General features: G+C 46.7%; 1 protein-coding gene across 1 annotated transcript in view; it reads right to left on the reverse strand.

The window, feature by feature from the left end:
• The window catches only part of ATP6V1D (ATPase H+ transporting V1 subunit D), a 238,305-nt gene that overhangs the window by 131,883 nt on the left and 81,660 nt on the right, over positions 1-24,762 (reverse strand). Inside the window, exon 3 of the mRNA XM_069638720.1 lies at positions 13,943-14,022. Coding sequence (XP_069494821.1) covers positions 13,943-14,022 — 80 coding nt within the window. The remainder of the gene's footprint in view (positions 1-13,942; positions 14,023-24,762) is intronic.

Raw genomic sequence — 24,762 nt, forward strand, 5'->3', positions numbered from 1 at the left:
TACAGAGGAGCTGTAAATAGACTCGGTAATGCCCTCTTCCAGACCTAGAAATATATGGGCCAGGTACAAACAATATTTAGCAGACAAAGCTGAACTCGAAAACTCACACAGAAGGAGAGTAATTGTGTACAGTGTACTGATGGCAATTTTGATTGTATACATGTATGTGCTGTACCTGATTGCAACAATAAATAAAGTTTTCTTAAAAAACTTAAATTGTTGTTGCACGACACGTGCAGGTTATCACAGTTCTTGCTTCTTTCCTTTCTATCTATCTATCCACTCTGATCTATAGTTACATCCGCCAATTGATCTGCCAGTACTAATGCAACATTCATTAAATTACGCTGTACAGCACTGTTTCTTATATACACAAAATGCCAATAAAATACTTTAAAATAAATGCATTGTGCAAGGTACGTATCAATACTTTTATTAGAAATTAATTTAATCAACTCATCTGGAACTCTAAACTTGTCATCTCTATTAGCAACAGATTTCTGTCTCTCAGGCTCCTGCTCAAGTACGCTTTGGGACCTCAACTTCCTGTGTGAAGGGATGGGCAGCTCCCTAAACAGGCCCAGAAAATGACCATAAGACAAGGTGGCCCAACGTTTCCTGTGTCAGGTTGACTTTCCACGAAAAGCAATTTCACACAGTAAACAGGCAGCTCAGACGAAAAGGTGGGAGGTGCGAGACAGCGAAAGACTCACTCCCAGGCTGCAAGGAAAGAAACCGACAAAACGTTTTACCACAATGAAACAATGGCTCAACCACCATTAACAAACCCCCCATACGCCCCCAAATCTCAATCTCCTGCCTTTATGAGTGCAGGAAACAGTTGGACCTACAGTTATGTTTCCCGAGTAGTAAAGAGAAATACATCAGTTCATAGACCAGGGAACCAGCCGCTGGATAGTTGACTGCGAACTAGGAAAAGAAATCAGTTTGCAAGGGAACTGACCCAGACGGCAAAAGGATGCAAGACTCAACAGAGTAGGAGATAGGAACATGAAATCCAAAGCCGGAAGTTGCCAGTAGAAGAGTCTCAATGTCCACAGAATCCAAGACATACCAAAAAAACAAGAGGGACAATCAAACTGTAGATGTCAGGGGAATGCAGCGTCACAAAGCCAGGTAATCCAAAATATGTCGCCAAAGCCAAAAGGCAAAATCCAGTGGAAGGTGTCAGGAGAAATGCAGGGTTACAAAGCCAGGTAATACAATATACATCGCCATGGCCAATAGGGAAAATAAACCAAGCCAGATAGCAAAACCTGTGCAAGGAAGAGAGCATAGGAAGCCAAGATGCCCAGAGCTACTTGCAGCACCAGCTTAACTTGGGACGCGTCGAGTTCTGGAATGCAGGTGTTTTCAAGGTTTGCCGCAGGCTTCCTGATTCAGCATATGTGATGTTGTCGTCACCAGCCCACTGTGCTCTGGGGCACTTAGTCCAGGAGGGGCGGCGGTGCTGATTAAGGGGCCTGGTAACCGCCATCCTGTAAGGATGAGAGCACGAAAGCTATGTATCCTGATAGTTCCAGTATGCATGGTTTCTCCCTTCAATCACTTCTCAAGGGGCTCTAGGAACGTTGTCGAACTTCCAGTATGCATCCTTGTTTACTTCAATCCTTTTTCTCAATGTACCCAGGAGCCCTCTCCTTATGTTCTAGGATATAGTGGTTCTCTTTACAGGCGGTTTATCTACATCTCTGGAAACTTTGCATTTGAGTTCCAACTCACACTGGTTCTACTTTAGATTATTTTCACAAGGTTGCCATGAACAGCTCCTTCCAATCCAAACTTGTACTGGGATTTGGCTTGAGGTTCCCATGCGCACTGGTTTTCTTTCAATTTTTTGTTGGCTGTTTCTAGGAGCTTTGTGTGCAGGTCCTACTGTGGACTGGCTATCGTTTCAAATGCAATGTTTCTGGGAACTTTAGCTTTACTTTCCACATGCACAGATTCTCATTTTCTCAACATCTCTGGGAGCTTCAGGTTTAGGCTCCCACATGCACAGATTCCCAGTTGCTCAATGTCTCTGGGGACTTTGCCTTCAAGTCCTTGCGTGCACGGTTTCCAATTTCCAATGCAATGTCTCTGGGGACTTCAGGTTTAGACTCCCACAGGCACTGGTTGTCATTATCTCTCTCATGTCTCTATGAACTTGCTCTCCAGGTACCGGCCTCCACTGCTCTCTTTTCAATTGCTTTCTCAAGGTCACTTCAAATTCCAGCATTCACTGTGTACACTTTACTGGCCTTTTTTCCTCAGCTGGGCTTTGCCTTTAAGTTTCAACAGGTACATTTTTCTTTTTCCAAATGTTTTCCCAAAGAGCTCAGGAACCTCAGACAGTCGTGAGCGTTTCCCTTTTTATTGACTTTCCCAAGTTGCTCTAGGAAACAAAGGCACTAGTTTGTATGGGCACGTTGGGTCCCAAGCCCCCCCCCCCAATAAAGAATGGGTTGTGGCACAAGGGGCTGGGCAAGGACACAGCTTCAAGGAAGATATTTAACAGAGTCTTCGCTGAAGTCCTTGTCCAGTCTGAAGGGATGTGACTGGGGTCCATGAAAACGTCCTGCTGCTGTGCTCTCAATTATAGCTTCATAAAGTCAGTTTTTCACCAAAGTGTAATTTGCAGCTCTTTCGTTAGTGGTCAGGCAGATACTAAGGGAAATGCATCGTGAGGGCAAATTAATCAATAAGGAGTGTTTCATGTGTCAATCCCCATATAAATACTAATGTTCTGTTCTTAACACTGATGGGTCATATGCATTTTAAAGCCAAATACCACCACATCTGGTCTGATATATGTGTGGAAGAAAACCATATCAAGCATGCGTGTTTGCCTAAAGTAACTTTTTTTAGGCACTGACAGAATGCATAACATAAGGACCCCTTTTAAAGAAAATGAAAAAAAGAGGTCTTATTCCTACAACTCGTAGATGCGTGTGCCAGCATCTCCAGTTGCGCCGCGACAGATTCAGCAGAAACTCCAGCACTGCCTCCTTTGATATGTCACTTGCAGCCCTGCATTTTAAATTGGAACACAAAACTACAAGGGCCGAACTACAGAGAAACAAAAAGTACAGTTTGAACCACTCTTTGCCGACATGAGGGTTATCAAACTGCTGCACGCATACACGCAAAACTGCGCCCTGCTCCATTGCCGGCAAATACCAAACACAGGGTCACGTGTGAGCAGTCCAGGGGATTTTTAGCAGCCTTCTGGTACCACTAGTTCTGCATTTCTAGTGCAGTAAGCATACTGTGGGAAGGACCACATGCCCAACATGGTGTTGGGGAATACATCTCTCAATCCCAACTGCCGGTCTTTGCGAACAGCACTGTGCTTTGACTGATTTGTAAGCCTAAATCTATGGGAAACAACCAAACTAGAGGCTCAAGAATGCAAACCGCAGTGGACGGAAATGCCAGGGTTGGAGGACCGTGTCCAGCACATGGCGGGAACCTTCAGGGCCATTGGAATTTAGTTCCTGTTCTAGAGCTTTCGAGATGCGCCATGTCAAGCAAGAGCCACATCCCGCTCACCCTTCATAATGGCCGTCTGCCCCAAACCTCCCAACAAATCTGCTACGTTTCTGAAGTGAACATGAAACTTCCATATGGCATACAAGTGATGCGAGCCAAAACGTCGGGACTAGTAGAACATCTCGAACTATACTGGGCCACAAAGGAGTCCGTTTGTGCGGATTTGGTGGGAAGAGTGTAAATGAAGGAGTGATACGCTTGGCAGTAGATTGTCAACATTACCAATTTAAATGGCCTTCAAAATGTTCTTTTGCCTGCAGACTCATTTTTGGCTAAACACTGCAAGGTAAAAAGAACACTGGCCCACATGGGAAATCTCGTGCGGATTATACCCCTAGCCTAGCACACAGTAAACTGCATTTTTTGCCTTTGTTTACACGTATGCATGGGGGGACTGGATCTTATAGACGGCAGTTTGTGAACAGTACACCTTTCGCATTGCAGGCGTGTACTGCCAAAATGATAATTGTTCTTTTACAAGGCGCTTAGCACCGGAGACCAGTTTCTAAGCGCGAGACCGGGATTCAAACCTATGTTACTATGCGGCGTCTTGCTTCCAAGTCAAACCCATTGCCCCTGAACGATCCTCCCGGCCTTCTGATACGCTAGTTCTACATTTCTAGTGCATTCATTAGGTTCTCATTGGAGCGATTGTGTTATTACATCTTTTTTATTGCCCTCGAAACGATGAAGACCCATTGAGGCCCTACCACAATTTAAAACGGACAGAGAGCAAACACTTTACTGCAGCAGGCGCCAACACCCACCGTGCTACGCTACAATCATTGCACCTGCACGGTCAAATATATATGGTTGGAGGCGTCTGAACACACAACACTAATCAATTGTTAATGATCTGTGGAAGGAGGCAGGCATCTGAAATTGTAACGTATGGTGAACCAGTGGAGTTCCTGGATGTGAACATATCCACAGCAGCCATTTCTGCTCTGGACTGGGGGGTGGGTGCCCCGTGTTAAGCGGCCTAGATGTTTTTAGCCCAACTGCTTTGCCGGGCTGCCTAGGAATCATATTGCACACAGGCATTCTCCCAGGGGCTTTTCTACCCTTTCAGAGTGAATCAAGCCATTCATAACCTGTTTCTATACCTATTTCACTTAGGTTAGGTCTACGTAGCATGCAGTCTGGTGCTTTACACGTCAGCCTTATTAAATACAGAACTAGCCGAGCTATTTTAATAACGATTAAGCAGAAATCATTGACTTAAGATAGGATGGAACAGCTGTAGTCCCCGGCCTGCATTGTAAACACTAGAACCAGGAAACAACTCAGACTTGTCCAAATTATCTCAACCTGGACAAATTCCTCATTGTGCATTATTTTGCTTAGCGCCAAACATGGATCAGACAGAAGGGAATATTTTAAGTGTACCCTAAAAAAAGAAATTCACGCAGCATGATTTAAAAGAGTGGAGTGTTGCTCCATACGTGATATTATAATAATAATAATAATAGGATACCTTCCAGGTAGAAGCGACAAAAGAAATCTATATCATACATACATATGTATTCACACACATATATTTTTGACTGTAATTTTTGCTGTCACTCCTACAACCAAGAAAAGAATCGTCGGCACTTCCTGCAGCACCTGCACGAAGGGGCTCGACTGATCACCCACGAGGTGCCTCAAAGTTCCGATTTTGAGTAGCGTCGTGCGCGGACTGCCGTCACAGAGCATCAGGGCAGTAACGGGCAGCCAAACGGGTGTTCCATTAGGGCACCTTATATCAGGAGCTCGCCCAACTTCACACCGAGCTGCTCTGCAGGATAAAATGACACTGACGTACATTCAGAAATGAGGGGAGGTGAGCGCCGCTAAACAGCGTGCTATGAACACGTAGGTTCTAGGAGCTCCTGTGCCACCGGAATAATCATGCTTAAATCCTGTGAAATACCCCCTTGAAATAACCAAGAATTGAAGCCAATTTCAACAGAACCTCTGCCCATGTGGGTGACATCCCTGCGGAGGCGAACCGTGCAGGAGAAGCCTCCCAAATCCGCGGCAAGAAGGGGGACAAAGACACGGTGTCAGAGCTCCCAAGATGGCCACCGGACTTCCCTAGGAAGAGCCGCGGAAGACCGCCGAACATCCAAGCACTGAGGTGCACTGTGCTCATGCTTGAACACTTGAAGGGGGCGACTGGCACCCCTACGCAGGGGGCGAAGGAGACAGCATTTGAACACAGAGGGTGGAAGCCCCGGACGAGAGAGTGTCCCGCTCGGTCCGAGCCACGCAAGGAACATATTGCCTGCCAATTGGGTGCCGCAGCAAGATCCTGAGGCTCCCCACGCTGTGGAACGGACAGGCGGGCGGGGTGAGCCAGGAGCCAGCGGGGTCAGGTCGCCTAACGCGCCTACGTTCCTGTGCGAGTCAAAGCAATCGGAAACTGCCACCCGGCATATGGAGGTCGCTGGAACCATTGACAGGTGACCAGAGACCACTGCAGCCCACAGTAGCGTGGAGGCACGACCGGACAGAGCTTTGATGTTGATGTGGTGAGAGGACAGGCCAAGAACCACGCAGACGGCAATTGGCATCTATCTGGTCAGCTGGATTGGAAACAAAAAGGGCCCCAGCATTGAGGAGCGACAGTTCTGACCAAGGAGACCCCCCCCCACCCAGGAATGGCAGAGGGCTACTATAACCCGACAGGCCCCCCCACCCCCCCATGAGCCCACATATCAGAGAACTCCCATGCACACATAATACAGGGAGGGTGAGGCTGTGGAGGAGATCACATATGGACTACCTTTAATACCGGGGAAAGGAAGGAGGACGCACAGCAAGTCCAGACAATAGCTTTAGACCTCTGCATCAACCCACGGTCACAGGTCGCCCCCCCCCCCCATTAGATGTGGACAAATCAATGGTGCCCCATAAGAGGAATAAGGGGGTGAAGAAACCTCTGGAAGCATAACCCAGAATGAGGGGTCCATTCAGTTTGCCACTCTATGACGGTGGCATATGGGCACGCCACAGGCGGTACTGAGATAGTAAACTGCACTCATTACTGACCCGCAGAGGTCTCACATACCTACACGCCCTGGACCTCAGGCATAAAAAGGTGGAAGCAGAGTCAGTGGGGACGACCACAGACTGCAGGCGACGCGTGGTAGAAACACACTACTGAACACGTGAGGACTTGGGGACCGCAATCTTAAATAAAGCCTGCATGGAGTCAACAAGGACAAGGGGCAGCAATGGATGGATAAATATACAGTCAAGAGACAAATCGGAGAAACAGGAGGGACCGACTCACGGAGCAAGGAGTAACAGGGGAAGGGGGTAGTGGGGTGACCCTGGATTCACCGATGGAGGCAATTCAAACCATTAGAACCTCCCTAGAGGAGAGCATCAAAGATTTAGCGGTAGAGGTCTCCCTGGTCACAGCTGACCTTTGTAAAGTATGCAAGAGGGTCACAGAAGTGGAGCAAAGGGTCCGCACGGTGGAGGACGACATACAACTCCTTAAGAACCAAGTCGTAGGACTGGTGGGGGCGACCAGAACCTTAGATACAAGAGCAGAGGATGCAGAGGGCTGATCCAGATGCTGCAAAATCCGCCTGATCGGAGTCCCAGAGAGAGGAAGGCCCCAGTGCGGAACCATTCGTGGAGAACATGATTTTGAAAGTACTGGGGATCAAAGGTCTGTCCAAGTTCTTTACTGTGGAAAGGGCGCACAGGGTGCCGGGCAGATACCCACCTCCAGGAACCCCGCCGAGAGTGATGGTGGCCAAAATTATGAACTTTAGGGATCGAGATGCCATCATACAGGAAGCCCGCATAGTAGGATTCTACGAAATTGGGAACACAAAGTTACGCATCTTCCCGTACTTCAAGCTGGAAGTACAACGTCAATGGAGGGCATACGATGCAGTGAGGCGCCGACTCCGTGAACTCAACTTGTGATAGATGTTTTTCCCATCCAAATTGAAGGTCCGGTCAGGGGGTAAATCTTAGTTCTTTACGTCGCCGAAAGAAGTATGGGACTGGCTGGATGCCACTCTCTGAAACGGGTATCCTCGAGATGGAGGGAGCACAGGAGTGACCCCGTCAGGCGCAGGGGACTGAGAATGGCAAGAGAAGTGGCATTGAACACATACAGGGGTGCTGGGAAATAATCAGTGGGGAAAGGAGGGAGGGAGGTGTAAGAAGGGGGCATTACACCGGGAAGGTGAAGACGGGGCAATACAGAGCAACCACACACATAGATGACGCCACGGACTGCCGCCCACGAGTTGCGGGATGGAGGTGGGATAGGCTTGTCATGGGGTCAACGAATTGGGAGGGGCAGAACCCGGAGGGGATTTGCTCACAAACCATGGTTGGGGTCCCGAGAAAGAAGGATGGGACACGTTTGTGGGTCATTAAGATGGGAGAACGGGGAGGATTGAAAATTGGCACGTGGAATGTCCGAGGGCTGGGGTCCAGACAAAAAAAAAAAAAAACAAGGGTGGATGAATTTCTAAAACGTCAAGTAATACAGGTGGGTTTGATACAGGAAACACATGGGGGAACTGGGACCTGGTGACCCTGGAAAAATTATGGGGAGGACAGGTATGGGGTACATCCTACTCGACTCAAGCTAGGGGAGTGCCGACTTGGGGGGCGAAGGGAGTACCGCTACGAGTGGAAAGGGTCTTGAGGGACGAAGTGGGGAGGACGGTGGAGGGCGTGGGTATATGGCAGGGACGCCAGATATGTTTGGTGAACTCCTATATGCCGAATGTGGCTGATAGGGAGTCCTAGGCATGATTGGGGCCTACAGAGGGGGAATGATCTTGTGGGGAGGGGATTTTAATTGTCATCTAGATGTGCACCTGGATGGGACGGTAGAGAGGGGACCTAGTAAAAAAAACAAAACAGATGACAGCATCCCTCCATAGGGTGTTGGAGAACCTGGTGGAAATGTGGAGGGAGAAGCATGGCGAGGAGAGGGGGTTCTCATACTACTCGGAGGTCCATGGCTCCTACTCACGCCTGGACTACCTCCCGACGGGGAGGGAATATTATCAACAATTTGAGGAGCCAGAATACTAAGGGTGCACCCTTTCGAATCATCCAACCCTGGTGGTTAAACTAATGAGGAGAGGTGGAAGACCCCCACGTCTGCTATGGCGAATGCAGAAAGACGCACTAAAGGATGGGGCTTTTCTCAATGAAATATGTGAGGGGATTAGATCTTATTTACAACTAAACGAGGGGTCTGTGGACTCAATGGGAGTGCTCTGGGAGGTGTGTAAGGCTAACGTAAGTGGATTGTGTCTCTCTACGACAGTGGGGATGAGGAAAATGTTACAGGGAATGCTACATCAAGTAGAGGAGCAGGAGGCGGAATTAGATAAGAAGGCAGGGGAAGGCACTCAAGTGGGGGAGAAATTGGTACAGGACCTGGAGCTCTACCAAAAGACTAGCGGATTTAGCACACTTTGATAACAGTAAACGAGACGTCCGATTGCATGGTGAAGGGGACAAGACGGGGCTATTACAGGCCTGGCTGCTAAATAGGGAAGGTCCAAAACTGGGGATAGCCCAAATCAAGACTAAAAGGGGTTAGACAGGGAGTACCCAGGAACAGATTAATGGGGCGTTTGCAGAATTTTACAAGGAGCTGTACAAAAGCGCAAGGGGGTACGTAGATATAGATGTGGAAGATTTGATGGATATGATCCGATTGCCAAAGCTAGGGGAGGACAAGAAAGAAAAACTGGATGCCCCGATAGAGGAGGGTGATATTAGGTGGGCAGTACGCACCATGAGGAAGGGCACCTCCGCTGGCAGTGATGGATTCCCCAAGTTACTAAGAATGTATAGACCTCCTGGCCGCACAACTCAAGAGGGTATATGATGAGGCATTTGAGAAAGGGAACCTCCCGGAGTCTGAGACATGCAATAACAACAGTGATTTTGAAGGAAGGAAAGGACCCACTAGATTGCATGTCATATCACCCCATATCCTTACAAAATGTGGATGAGAAAATCTTGGGGAAGGTACTGGCAGCCAGACTGGCAAGGGTGGCTCCGAAGTTGGTTCACCCGGACCAGTGCGGATTTATAGGGGGCAGAAACTCATCCAGTTCCATTACTCGGCTGCATCATTTCATGGACCAGGTCAAATCCCACAGTCAGCCCCTGGCGGTCACCTCTTTAGACACCATGAAGGCTTTTGACACGCTGGAGTGGAAGTGGCTATTTCGGGTGCTGAAGGAATTTAGGTTTGGGGATAGGTTTTGTAAATGGTTGGCCCTGCTATATACCAAACCGATGGCAATGATTAGGACGAATGAATGGGCATCTCAAAAGTGGGCGCCGGGCAGAGGAACTAGACAGGGCTGTGCAGCGTCCCCGATACGCTTTGCCCTAGCTCTGGATCCCCTAGCAGAATTCTTACGGCAGGAAATGGCAGAGGCGGGGATAAGGGTCGTGGGGATCCAACATGTACTGTCACTATATGCGGATGATCTCCTCGTATAGGTCTCCAACCTGCGAGAGAATCTACCAGCGCTACTGGAAATATTGAAGAATTCCTGCCACATGTCCGGCTTCCACATCAACGAAGGAAATAATCAGTCTTATTCCCACTGGGAAGGCTGCGGGGATGCCACACACGAGACCTCACAATCACAGGGATAAAATGGGAAAGGGAGTCGTTTAAATACTTGGGCATCCAAATATTCCACGAAATGGAAGAAACCTTTATGCATAATACTGGGAGGCACTCTCGAGGATAGGGGACTCCGTACAATTCTGGAAAGGCCTGCTGCTGCTTTCCCTGATGGGCAGAGTAGCATTGTGTAAAATGGTGATTTTACCAAGACTGCTTTACTTCTTCACCGTTATACCATGCGTAGTGAAGAAGATATTCTTCAAAATGTTGGATGGTTAGGTGGGGGAACTGCTGTGGAACACGGGGAGGAGAAGGGTATCCTTACAGATACTGCGTAGGTCTAGAGCGGAGGGGGGTTAAACCTGCCAGACTATGAGAAATACTTTATTGCAGCGCAGCTACAATCAGTATTGGAATGGGGACAAAATTGAAGAGACCCTGAAGGGATTAGTGGGGAGCCAACCGCCACATCGACAGAGCACAGAACTACTTTGTCACCCAATGGGGAACAAGGGGTCTTCGATTGTGCTTGAGGCGGTTAGGGAGACTTGGAAAAAGTATGTTCAGAGGAAAGGGCTGATAGGGCTTTATAGTGGAGGTTTGCCCTGGGGGGTGGACCTAAAACTACACCAGGCAATAGGGAGAGCAGGGATACAGAGGCTTCAGGGAAAGGGGTGTGAGAAAATAGGAGACCTGTTCGATGGTGGAAAATGATTTGACTTTCACGGAACGGTCCACGGAATATCTCCTACCGAAGGGCTTGTTCTTGGCATATGAGGCAATAGTCAGTAGACTAGCGGAATTATGGGACGGAATGCCGGAGGAGCCGGAAGCGAGTCCATCACTGCAGGTACTGATGGAACAAACAGGGGGGATTTGGGGGGTTTCCAGGATCTCACGCATCTACAAGGCGCTACAGGAAGGGGAACCTAAAACGAAGGTGAAGGAGAAATGGGAGGCGGATACGAGTTACCAGATCCCTGATAAGGAATGGGAGGCGATATGGGAATCAGTCCGAAAAGTGTCACGAAATGCTGGATTCCAACAGATCCAATTTAATATCCTGCACAAGACATATGTGACCCCAACCAGGTTGAAGGCGATGAACACTACCCTGCCAGATGAATGCCCAAGATGTGGGAGGGGCCAGGCAGGATTTTGGCATATGGTACGGGATTGTGGGGTTATCGCAGTGTACTGGTCAAGGTGGTTGAGGTGGTGAATGGGCTATTGGGGATACAACTGGAGTGTAACCCGAAAATATGCATTTGGGGACAGTCCCAGGGGGGAAGCAAACACAGAACGCGAAACAAGATGATACGGTTTTTGCTGTTGGCTAAATGACGAGTAGCCATAGCGTGGAAACATCCACAGGGCCCAGCAATATCCAGATGGCTGATGGATGCTTGCAGATAGGGAATTGCTGAATTGGGTGTACTGCAGGGGATGGGAGCTGACACAGAGGGGTCAGAGGTAACTATACATTGGGGCCAATTATTGGACAACCTGTCAAAATCGAACGATCTGTAACCACCGTAAAATATCTGCCAAAGAGACAAAGGGGATGGAGGGCAGGAGAGGTAGAGTGGGGAGCTGACCACGTCAATGGGTATCCGGGAGATGGGAAGATAAGGTGCTACCACCGCAAGATGTACATGGGAGGGGAAAAGGCCCAATTGGATACCACAATGCCCAGGAACGGCGGGGGGGGGGGGGGAATTGTTTTTTTTTTTATTCTGATGTGGTCGTTATGAAAATGCAAAATAAAAAGTGTTTAACAAAAAAAAAATCAGGGACAGGCTCAGTCACTTGGGAGTACTCTACCACCAAGTGCATGCAAAATAAAGCTTTTCGACAGGTGGCGGTTAGGACTCTATCATACTTGCCAACCCTGCCGATTTAGCCGGTAGGATACCGCTATTTAAGCAGTCCTACCAACTACCGACTTTCCTGACAGCACTAAGGATTTTACAGACCGGTCTGCCTGAGGCACAGAGAGCAGAGCACTGCAGCATCCAAGGGGCGTGTTAATTGCCAATCTCAGATTTTGATTAATGACAGAGGCGTGCGCCTAGCCTGGCCTGCGTGAAGCAGTCACTCCGGCTCTGCCCTGCACACCCTTGGTAGTTGTGTCAGCGTCAGCGGGACGTGCCTCAGCTAGTTGAGTTCACTGCCAGCCAGGTTACTGTAGTACGCCTTCACTCCCTCAGTCATAAGGTCACTTTTAAACTTGTTGTGTCCATGATGTAGGATCTTACTGTATGCGCCGATGGAATATGCTTTGGATTTGTGCAATTCATCCCTGGACCACTGGTGCCTCGGAAGTTTGATTCGTCACACAGGGACCCTGCACTGTAAAATCCGTACCTCCTCCTGTTCTCCAGTCCGCCCGTACAAATATCTACTCAGCACGCACGCAGCACTGTGCGCCCTTTCAATCAATACCTTAACACCAATAAATCCAAGGGCTGTAGCCGTAGCTTTTAATATGTTACCACAGAGCGTGCAGGGCCCATTTCCACCCCCAAACCCCCCCCCCCCCCCCCACGCCCTGGCAAATGGAGGCGCTGCCGGCAGCACTGCAGCCACAGAGATCCACAGTGACACTTCAAGGCGGCGTGATGCGCGAGACTCGGCATGGGGATCAGGCTGCTGAGCCCTTCATTACCGCTTCCTTTAAAGGGCAAAAATGACTTATCACTTTAGAAGGGGCGCTGGTGCTAGATTTATTTTCCCCTTGATTTACAGTGTTGAGATGCATACAAGAACCACGAGCCAACTGGGCTTTCAGTACCAGTCACTTCTCTCTCCTGGCCCCAACTTTGCCAGCATGTCTCCCACTTGCACTGGGAGGTATCCCAACTGCCCTCTGTGTGAAGGAGTGGACTGTGAACTAAAAGGCCTTGGAAATAATTACTGGGGACCAAAAGAGGCCCTGGAAATTATTTTCAAAGTGGCCCCAAATGACACCTTTTCAACAAGCTCAATACTTTTCCGATGAGAAAAATTGGAAATACCACACAAAAGAGGCCCAGGGTGCAGAGGCCCCCGAGAAATCTCAGTTCCCTATAGGCCAGTCCACCCGTCTGTTACACCAGCATGTGATTTCAACTTCATTTTGAATGGGGGTTTTGTCTTTCATCCTTTTATATTTGTGTTTTGATTAATAATGCATTCATGTCATAGGGTTGTTATAGTGTACGTTTTAGTATGCACCGGGCTTGTATTGGTTAGTGTGTGAGCTTACGTGTTTGTTTTTCTCTGCATGGGTGTATTTCAACGTTCATGTGTTTTTTTGTGTGCATGCGAGTTTATTTTGCTTTACGGTGCGCATTTGTGTTGTGCGTGCGTGCGTGTGACTAGTTTATGTTATATTGATGTGGCATCATTTCCTGTAATGTCATCATTATGCTAATTACTATTTTTGAACCATTAAGATTCCTACAAATTTTTGGTCACAGAATGTTGGCATGTATGCTCTATTGTTTTAATCTCGCAGAAAACCCCCACGTGCGGTCATACATGAGCACACGTTTCAAACTAGATGTCAAACGCCGTCGTTAGTCATTTGGCCACTAGATGGCGCCCATGTCCGACTGATGCGAGATGTCCTATTTTGAGCGAGAAAAGTACATTTAACTTCATTTATAGAGGGCTGAGTGCGCCAGCGTCGTTTCAGGTAACATTATCCAACAAATAACCTTCTCCCTCACGATCCCCCACCCCCTCCGCCCGGCCCCCATCTGTAATTCCCCTCCTCACCTGAAGTCCCCTGCAGTGAACTTCGCCTCCGCCAGCGAGAAGGCCGCCTCCCTCATCACATCCCCCATCAGCATCTTGGTCTGTTAAGAAAGAAAAGATTCTTATTAAATAAGAAGCAAAGAAAATACGGGAACCTGAGCCTAAATAGAAACGTGGCTGGTGGACAACTATACAACACACCCAAGGACAACCAGTGCACCAAGGAAGAGCTATTTAGCCGCAGTGTTCAGGGGGAGAGGCATATTGTGCAGATTGTGCGGGGCCAATGTGCTACACCAGACACCTTATGCACCACTTTTCACGTGGAACATGCACGACGGGGTCGCCAGGTGACTGGTTCGAGGTTATTAGGATGTGTACAGCGCACCGCTGCTAATTGGATGGTCTCCAGGCGCTCACTTGGATTTGGAAGAGAGTGGGTAGGTTTGGTTAGTTCGGGGAGAGGAAAGGGCAAGATTGTTGTGCTTTTGGGCTGCAGATGCAGGTTTCGAGCACCCTTAGCGCTGCCTGCTTGTGCGCGGTCTAGGCGAGTATAGGAGGCAGGACGAAGGCTGCGCGTCTAGAGGGGCGGCCTCCTGCCTTTATTGTGGCCGCGTGTTGGCCAGAGGCGGAATATTGTCAGCTGCTGTTAGAAGAGTACATTTGTGAGGTTTGCAGTTTTTGATTTTTTAAAGCTGTGTGGTGAGTACGGTGGAGAGAAACTGAGGCTTAGTCAAAAGGTGGGGGTGTAAAATGCCGATGTACCTAAACTAGAAGACATCCCTTCACGTGATATCGCGCAAATTGAATTCCTTTCAGACAAAGTTTCCTCTCTCATTAGAATTTGGATACCATCTGGGGTTGTACTTAATACTATCTGGCAAGTGAAGATTCAACTGTTTGATATGGGATTCTTAGTGGCTAGAGACCCGGAAAGGCACACCCTTAGACCACATCATCAGTTGCGTGCCACAAATATTTACGCCAGTACGCGAAGTGATCCTGAGTTTTTCGCAGACACTCATCACACACATTAACCATTCGTTTCCTCACCCCAGACCCTATTAACTTTGGCAAGCTAGAATACCTAGGGGTTTTCACATTAACAGGCCTCTTTTCGTGACTTTGCACTTATCTATGATATCCTGGCTCTTCAGGAATCCTGGCTACATGAGACTCCAATCTGGGATAATGACACGATTCTTCTACCGGCAATTAGACAAGACAAAGGTCAACCATCAGCAGGCCTATTAGTGGCTGTAAACAAGAACCGTGGCCTTCTCATATCTGCCTGGGATTCTGCAAGTTCTTTCTTTAGTCAAAATGATTTACTCCTCGCATGTTATCGCCCTCATAAACATATATCGCAACCCAACTGGCATTACAGGTGATGCTTTCTATTCTGGGCTAAATAGACTCTTTGAATTTATAGTCCAGAACCCAGAGATTACTGACACTACAATTGTAGGCTATTTCAATTTAGATTGTGTGTCACACAGATACAGTGCCCTTTCCAAAGAGGACACCAAATGTGTTTCTTTTATGTCGGACAGAAATCTACATATGCTCAATGGAGCAATTGAGGATGACATTCCTGCCAAAGCGACCTGGCAGCGGATACCTTCAGCCAGCGTTATACACTATGCGTTTGTCGACCACAATCTATTAAAAAATGTCTCATCATTTCACATCATATCACAATCCCATAGTGACCACAATTTACTGGCCACCACCATCAACTGGCCCACCACACCGAAAGAAATCAAGCACAGATGTTACAGCAGGTGACAATCAACAACGCCAAGTCACGCATTAGTTGGTCAACATACAGTCTACAAAAATGTAATACTATGATTGGCCAAAATTACGATTGTCGTCATCCAACATCATATACAACCCTGTTATCCTTACAGCCACCTATCTTTGTACCAAATCACATCAGGAGTAAACACTCTCATAGCTTCGACCCAGAAGTTAAAGCCAAGAAAGCTGAATATCGATCCCAAAGAAGGATGGCTATTAAATCATCGCACATTTTCCCGAAAAAAAACTATAAACTCATTACGTTCCAAGTACAAACAGTGGACTAGAGCGCACAAAGCACAACCATTACAAAGAGACGGTGAAACAATGCTGCAAGTGCTGTCCACTGAGAATTCAGCAGCCACTTGGGCAATACTGAATCAGAGTGTCAAACCTCGCCAACTTGTGGCACAAATACATTCTGTGTGCCAACAACAATGGATAGATCACTTTACTTCTTTATACAGTGACCCAGGTTTTGACAAATGTATACTAATATCCAACTATGCCCCACAGTGGTCCGTAGAGTGCTCTCCCAAAATCATAGAACTTTACATTAAACAAGCCAGTAGGTCTAGAGCCGCTGGCCCCGATGGCCTTCACAATCAATTGTTAAATCCAATCCAGGCATGTGGTCTGTCATTTTGACTAAATGACATAAGCAACTTCTACGAACCAAAAATATACCAGTGTCATGGAAAACATCAATTATCGTGCCAATATACAAAAAGGGTGATTGGACATTACTGCAGAACTAAAGGCCAATTGCATTCCTGGACGCCCCGGGCAAATTATTTGCCAAATTGATTTTACAGGACTTCAACAGCTGGACTAAGTCCGGCCAATACAGAGACCCCCAACAATCCGGTTTCAAAGCCGGGCTGGGCACTAACATCAACCTATTATGTCTGAATGCAATAAAAGCCCAATGCCATGCAACCAAACAATCTGTCTATTTTGCATTCATAGACTTACATGCGGCTTTTGATTCTATATCGCGAGTCATCCTTATGTCAAAATTGGAAAGAGAATGCTGTCCAGCAACCCTACGCCAAATCATCCATGCACTACATTCACAGACTTCAGTACGCATTAGATTGAACTTAGATGGCCTTTTATCAACACCTATTGCCACGGCCAGACGTTTGAAGAAGGGATGCCTGTTGGCATCAGCAATATTCCATTATTTCATACACAATGTCAATAAATCTTTTTCCGATGTGCTGTCCGATTCTCCACGCATACATGGCGTCCTCATTAAAGCAGTCGTATGCTGATGATTTAGTTCTCATTGCAAGAACGCTGCTAGGTTTACAAAAGCTACTTAATGCCTTCACTAGCTATATAGACCTAAATCATGAAACCGTTAAAGATACCGTGCACCACTTAATTGAACAATAATAACCGTCACATGGGTTATACCGTTAAGTGTGCTTTTCAATCTGATTTGGAAAGGCTGCAGTAAGCAGGTGCTGCGCAGTCTTGGTCTTGCACTGTTGGATGTGCCGTCTGCCAAGTAGTTTCAGTTGGCACAGTTTTTAATGCCATTCCATAAACCACACGTGCCTGACACAAAATCAATATGTTAGCAATAGGAAGAATAAATACAGTGGCAAGAAGGAAAAGGGTTTACTTTGGGTTGGCGGCTTTGGGGTTTATATATTTATAATGGATAATGTTTTCTAAACATATGACAACGGGGGATTTCCCTGGTTCTATCACTGAATTTACATATAATAAGTCACACAGCGAAATTCACTCATCTCTGTGGTTATTCCCTGCTGCCATACCAACGGGTAACATGTCTGTGATTACTGAACACCTTTTGGCCTGCAAGTAAACTAAAGCCTGTAACGTAAAGAGAGTGAGAGAGTGAGAGAGTGTGTGTGTGTGTGTGTGTCTATGCACACAAGCGTATACTACCATCAGCCTCCATTGATCTGTGGCATATAGGTTATCAAGATGGCAACATGTTCATCTTCACCAGTAGCCAGTGGGGGGAGCTAAAAGCCTAAATGACCACTTAAGAAAAGCTATTCAGTTTGCTTTGACCGTCGCAGCAGGCCCCCCCACCCCCTCCTCCTCTCCACACGTGTGTTTGGTGGAAGCAAGGGGTGGCATTTCAGTGGAAAGTATGTTGAAAAGCCCAATTCTGGCCCTGGGTGCCTGGTTTTGTTTGTGATGATAAATCTGACAATTTATGACCTTTTAGAAAATATTTGTTAAGATTAGTTAACTCCATCTGCTATACCGCGATAACCATGATATACCGTCATTTGGCAAGAAGGTTATTGTACCGTCATGAAACTAATATCGTGACACCCCTGTAATCAACACCAATAAATCTCAAATTGTGATCTATTCGGCTTCTAAAACAGCACACACCAAATTCGTTTGGGCAGTGAAAGAAACAAAACTTTTAATAGTACCAAGTTACACTTATTTAGGTACAATATTTGAGGGCAACTCAAATGCTTCTGGGCAGGTAGGTATCGTAGAGCGAAAATTAGCTACCGCCATTTCTCAGATGGAAATCATTCTATCCCTATATGGCAAATTCACAGTGAAACCAGCACTAGTCTATTGGCATCAGAAGGCCATCCCGTGCCTTCTATATGGCCTTGAAACCCAATCCTTTTGGACACAAATTGCCCTAAACAAATTAGAAGCCAAATTTTGGTATAGTATCTTGCTCCTACCGCACTGTATTCCCAGTGCTTGGCTTCGTTATGAACTCGGACTAGTTTCGCTCCATGCCGTCTACCTGTGGAGATTATGTGCGTTATTTTGTAAATGTTTGATTTCCATAGAATCCAACAATATCCTGCGAACTTTGTCAACTTATTTGTTTTCTACTACCCATGTGTTTGTCCAAAGATGGATGAAAGAAATCTATCTGACCTTAAGCAGAGCCGATATCTTGATAGAGACATTAGTCTCGAATCCAGATAAAGCCAAATAATTGTTATATAAAATGTGACTGGATTACAACTCGAGACAAATGCCTGAAATACAGAAAAAAAAATAAATAAAAAATAAAAATAATCACTGCAAACACCTTTTTTACCCAAAAAATGTTAAAATGATGGAACCGTACCTACTGAAATCTCCTTCTCCTGTCATGAGAAATGCCATATTAAGGTTATGGTTTAATTTGTGGCCTACCCGTGAATTACAAGTCAGACGCAAAGCAATATCCAAAGAATCAAATTTTTCGGTTTTGTCCAAATCGAGATACCCCTGAGTCACTTCAACATTTACAGTTTGTCCGAAGTTGATGGGTCTTCGGCTGATTTATTTTAGAGATCATTGTATTTTTTTTGAGTGCATTGGAAACGAGCCGTCAGTGACAATATATCTTGTGTGCTGGTAATTTGTCAATTTCTTAAAAGCTCTTAAGTTGGAATGTCAAGACGCATAAAATTGAAAAGCTGATATAATGTCAGCTAAATCAATAATAAAATAGATATATTTTTTAAAAAGGTGGGGTGTTCTTTAGGTGAATGTCATTGGTCCTGCTGTTGGTTGCAGTATGGCGAGGAACGGTTGTCTTTCCTGGCTGATGCGTGAAGAGGTCCTGTGTTGAGGTTTAGATATTCTGGGAGACAGGGAAGGCATTCTTTTAGGGTTTTTGCAGTGCCTTGATGGGAGGTCTCCCAGTCGTTCTTTGTTTCCAGAGTGTCACGCCATGTGTTCTAGGTATGAGAATGGACTAAGTTGGTATTGAACTCTTTTGGAGCTATGCAAGTTTGAACTACTAAAAACTTGTAAAGGAGTTTCCTGGGGGCTGCCCTGGATGAGGGGGCATTTGGGGGCTGCCACATAGCAGTTTCACTTTTTAAGTAGTTATGCACTAGTCCAAACCGCGCAGTTGCCATTTCAGCACATGCCGTGTGTTACGGGGTGGAGTTTAGAGAAGTGTGTGTTAGAGATGCTGTGGGCCAGGGGCTGCAGGCGGGACTGAAATCAGTGCAGAAGACATGCAGGAAGGAAAGGAGGACCTGTGTGCTACCGACGCACGATACAGATTAAAAGAAAGAGGAAGCAGAAACACAATGTTTGAAACTGCCATATTAAGATATATGTATTATGTGCCCATCAGTAGCCTAGTGGTCTTAGAGTGTCTAGTCTAAGTGCTGGCATATTGTAAGCCCAATAGTGTGTCTAGACCATAGTTTGTTGGTAGTAAGGAATAGATGAGAGGCAGAGAAAGGCATAGAAGGTAGAAAGAGACTTGACAATTAAAGACCGATTAGTTATAAAATACAAAAGCACTTTAATAAGAGGATTACCAGGGGGAATGTTGTGGTAGTTTGGATGTGTGTCTTATAAGCGAGGACAGACTAAAAACAGTGTGAAAGCAACTTCAATGAATGCGTAGCTTGTAGCAAAATACAGCTTTTATCCGAGCGGCAATAGCTATCGGGTTCTGAGAGAGACTGCTGTAGTATTCACTGTCAACTGTGACAAACTAGGAAATAAACATTTTTTTAAAAAGTTGTTTTGCTCACTTTTCAGAGATTTGCAATTGTGGCAAATTTGGATTTCTGACATACAACCCCTCCAAATGTTATTAAAATACTTTCCAGTAGTACAAACTCCACCCTGCGCCCCATATTTCCAAAGACGCACTACTTGGCACTGATGCAGTTTATCAGCAGGCTCAACAAAACTCGCCCTTATCAATTTACAGGAGTGGTTTCATATAAACTAGAGAGCAAAAAACCTCCACATTACAAGGGCCTGCTTGAGCACATCTCAAGCCCATCATCAAACCACATAATACTGATTTCTAGGAGCACACAACTCTAGACCCAAATAGTGCAGCTCACGTGTGGAATGGGGTGCCGAGGGGGTGACCTGTACAGAGCTCAGACACCTGAACCATATTCATTCCTGCATTAGTTAACTGGCCCAAGTGAATTAATACACCTCAATTAGGAGTCGGGCCTGTGCTAGAGTTGCTTAGAGTTTAGTCTGCATTCAGACTAGGATATGCCCTGTGCGCTTAGTCAGCAGATCCGACACATGGTGGTAGCCGTCCATCTCTCCTACAGGGGCCACAGGAGGTCCCTATGGGCCCCTGGACTGGGTACGTGTCTGAGGACAGCGGAGGCCTACATGCAGCATCAAGACACATTGTAAGAGGATTTATGATCTCCTGCCTTGGTCTAAGAGACTCTGCAGGCCATGCACTTCACTGAAGACGAGCGTGTGTATATATAGGTCTCGGATTGCCCAAAAGTGCCCAAGCTAGGTCTACCAACAAACGGAAAACAAGCATCAGAATCATAGAACAGGAATGTACAGATAGAATAGTGAAACAGAAGTTTGCTTCCATTTGCAGGTGAAGCATTAAGGATAGTGTGCTTTCTAAGTTATTGGCATTTTATCAAATTAAATAACAGTTCTTGTTGCATCTGATGCCGGTCTACAAAGCCTATCCTTGTGTATTGTAGCATTATAAGCATAAAGACAGGTGCAAGTGGCACAGTGGTCTCACATTCACCCGGGTGAACAAGTCAGAGTTCATGGAACTGTACGTTAAAGCAGCTCGGAAAAGCATAGTGGTGTGTGTGCGCGCTTGGGTAACCCAGAACTATAGTCTGCAGCTGAATATTGGCAGATTACTTACTACTAATCTTCATTACTTCGATTCCAAGACTTCCTTAGCATAGTCCTCATCTAGGAGGCAGGAGGACTTGGACTACGAAGGCGGAGCGGGAGGTAATGCCCCAGTCTCCCGTTCAGGCCATAGATTGGGTAAAATTACTAACTCCACCGCAACAACTTGCAGTGTTAGCCATCTTGGTCGTGGTCCAGTACTGTTGCAGCCACCATTCGATTTGCAGCCATGACTCAGACAAGAGCCATGAAGAGAGGGGATGGTGAAGTTTGCCCACCATTAGGGATGGTTGAGGGAGAGAGCAGCCCAAGTGGAGGAGAGCTAGGCCCTACAGCTGCACAAGGCTCGAATCAAGTGGAGAGACAAGTGGAGAGACAGAGGTCCCCTCACGTGATCACACCTGTTAGAGGTAGAGACAAGACGCAGAGACCGGCGATTTTCAAGGAGGCGAGGAACGCCAGCGTGAGATGCCGGAGGCATGGCACAAACATCAACGGGGAGACAATTGTGAAGCAGGCGACAGGAATCCTGTACCAGGTGGTGCAGTGGCCACAACCAGATCGCGGTGGGCTGGATGCCCGGTGAAGCATGCTAAGGCCATCACAGCAGGGAGCACGAGCAGCTCCCCATCGCTAGAACCCATATATGGCAGCCAGAATGGAAGCAGAGAATGGAAAGCTGACAAACCCGAAGCATGAGAAGCCAGATACCGCAGACGACTGCTCGAGTGGGTGCCGAGCCCTGCAGCATTTCCTAGCATATACAGAGGTACTGGGGAGAACGGGAAAAGCAGGAGGCCGCCGGGGCAAGATATGAAGTGAGAAACTCATCCCAGACAGAAGGATGAAATATTCACTAACAAACTTTTTAACTGGAAGTGTGAAAAACAGATACAGAGATGAACAAGCAGCCCTGTATGGGAAATAGTTAAGGACTGGAAATTAATACCATGGAAGGAAGCGAAATTTGCCATACGAGCTTAAATGTGAAGCGTGGAAAAGAAGTCTGGCATAAAATCCTGAAATGAGATATGTGAGATAAGACTACCAAGTGAACAAGATAAAGAACGAGACCGTTATAGAGCGAGAACCCAGAAAAGGGTAATTATCAAGTTCAACCCAAGCTATGCAAGGCTGGGTTAAAAGCCTGAAAGATTTAGAAGTGTAGACAAGACTTTCGGAAAGTATCTTGAGGAGAATTATCACATGTATATCATGTTACGAATCCTGCGATGTAGTCGTCCCTTCTCCTTGAGGAGGAGCCCCTCCGATAAGGCCGCTACCCGATAGTCGCCATGGCGGTGCTACTCAGCTGGAGGATCTCATGGGAAGAGACTTCCCCTCGCAGGACAAAGCAGAACATCTCGGGAGAAAGTGGTATGATAAGCCTCCCCCACACCTTGTACACCTTCCTATCCCATTTTACCCAATTCCCTATCCCATACTTCCATGTATGTCTGCAGGTCTGAAAGCCTTATATCAACAATTACTGCGACGATGAAGAACAAGGACTACCTAAGGGAGACCTACTTGACAAGTATTGGGACGAGGAGGAGGTGCAGAGCCAGGAAGAGCAATGCTAAGAACTTGAAAGTACAGTCTTGTCTTTTATGCCTGCTTGCGGTAAAAAAAGAAATACAAAAAAGGAACTTACCATTTTGGGAAGTCGGCTGTGAAGCCCTCCCTGGAGAAGTAGTGAGCATAGGAGGAGTCTGGCGTGGAGACCAGAAGAGGCTGCAGATCGAGGCGCTAGCAGGCAGGCAAAAGCTTACCTACCCGGTCCGCAGTGGATGGACCAATCGGAAAAAGGAGAAGCAGTGGTCCAGCCATGCAACGCAGTGGGACAGTGCGGTAGAGTGAAGACGCACATTCTGCAAGGAACATAATGCCACAGAGTCGCTGCTGCAGCACAATGAAGAATGGGATAAGCCATGAGAAACCCAAAGCAGAAAGCAGTAGACCGACCGCAGTACACCGGCAATGACCCCAAATGTACAGGAGTTGCCTGGACGGCTGGTGAGGGACACAGCAGAGTCGTGGGAGACTGTTAAACCACAGAGCAGGGTTGAGGAGGAAGCCCCGGGGGTTGGCGAGGGGAGGGAGTGGGTAGTAGAACACTTAAGAGTGCCAAAAACAGAACGAAAAGAGGTTGGGTCTGGGACCGGCACCCACAACGTAGATCCCTACAAGTCATCTTCTTCGTGGCAGTACCTCGCAGGGGAGTGAACCACATCTACCAAATCAAAACAGTAGAGAAATATGGGTGTGGGACCCGCACCAACAAGAGAAGTACAAACCATCTTCCTCGTGGCAGTACTTAGCATGAGAGTGAACCAAGTCTGCCCAAGTATGGAGACGGGGAAGCCTGGGTCTGGAACCCTCATACTGAAAGAGCTGAACTGTGAAACTAAAATGAATAAGAGAGGCCAGGGGAAGCGAGTCATTCTGCTGGTAACCAAAGTTGCAAAGACTTGATACAAAGTGTTAAATAGGCAGTGTGTCTGCCAAAGAAAGTGCTGGAACTTTATCTTTTGTGTTGGAGGACCATGTTGACCTAGGAGTGGAGTCATTCCCCTAAGAGAAAACCAAAACCTGGAAGTGAACTTTAATCCTCAGTTCAGAAGAAGAGGCATTCTTCAGGACCAAGCAGGCCTACTTTATCTCGGGTTTAGTTTAAAGCGTAAGGGACAGAAGAAGGGTTTTTGACAACACGGTGGACTACTGATTTACAATGACATTCTGACAGAACCCTTAGTGTTTTAGTTTAGTTTAGTTCTTAAAGATAGTGAAAGTTAGGTATGCTCCATTTTCTTTTTGCCCCTGTTCTTGGTTCCTAGAAAAAAGTTAACATCTGCATTTGACCGGCACAGCACACAGCCACGAGTAAATGACACTTATTTAGAAAGTTATTTCAGGATCTGCCAATGGTCACACTAGAGTGTAAAGTTTATGTTTTTAGGCTTTGTGGAAAAGATGTTTTTTGAGAGGGAGGATGTTGATGGTAAGTTATGGCAATTACACTTCCTCCACATGCATTGTCACACAACCTCCCTGTTGAGATGGATTTCTGAACTCTGACCTGGTGGTCAGAGATTCAGAAGGACAGCCAAGTTTCTTGGAACAGGGTAACCTTCTGGACAAGCCAGTCCAATGAATGCAGCATTGGCGGTGGTCAAGATTAGGTCTCAGGAGGGGTGAGGGTGATTGAAAGTCCACAATGAGTGCACACAAAGCAAACAACATCACAAATTACTCTCAGTCAGGGGTATGTATAAAAAAATATATACATTTATTAAGGCCTTTTAACTCGAACACAAAATGAAACCACAGCAATTTTAACAACACTATACTAGGTAACATATATACAGTAACTATTGGCCTACGGAATATTCAACAAGGAAAGATCCATAACC

This window comes from Ambystoma mexicanum, chromosome 14 (assembly GCF_040938575.1).
Source record: "Ambystoma mexicanum isolate Mex_15411 chromosome 14, UKY_AmexF1_1, whole genome shotgun sequence".
NCBI classification, from domain to species: domain Eukaryota; kingdom Metazoa; phylum Chordata; class Amphibia; order Caudata; family Ambystomatidae; genus Ambystoma; species Ambystoma mexicanum.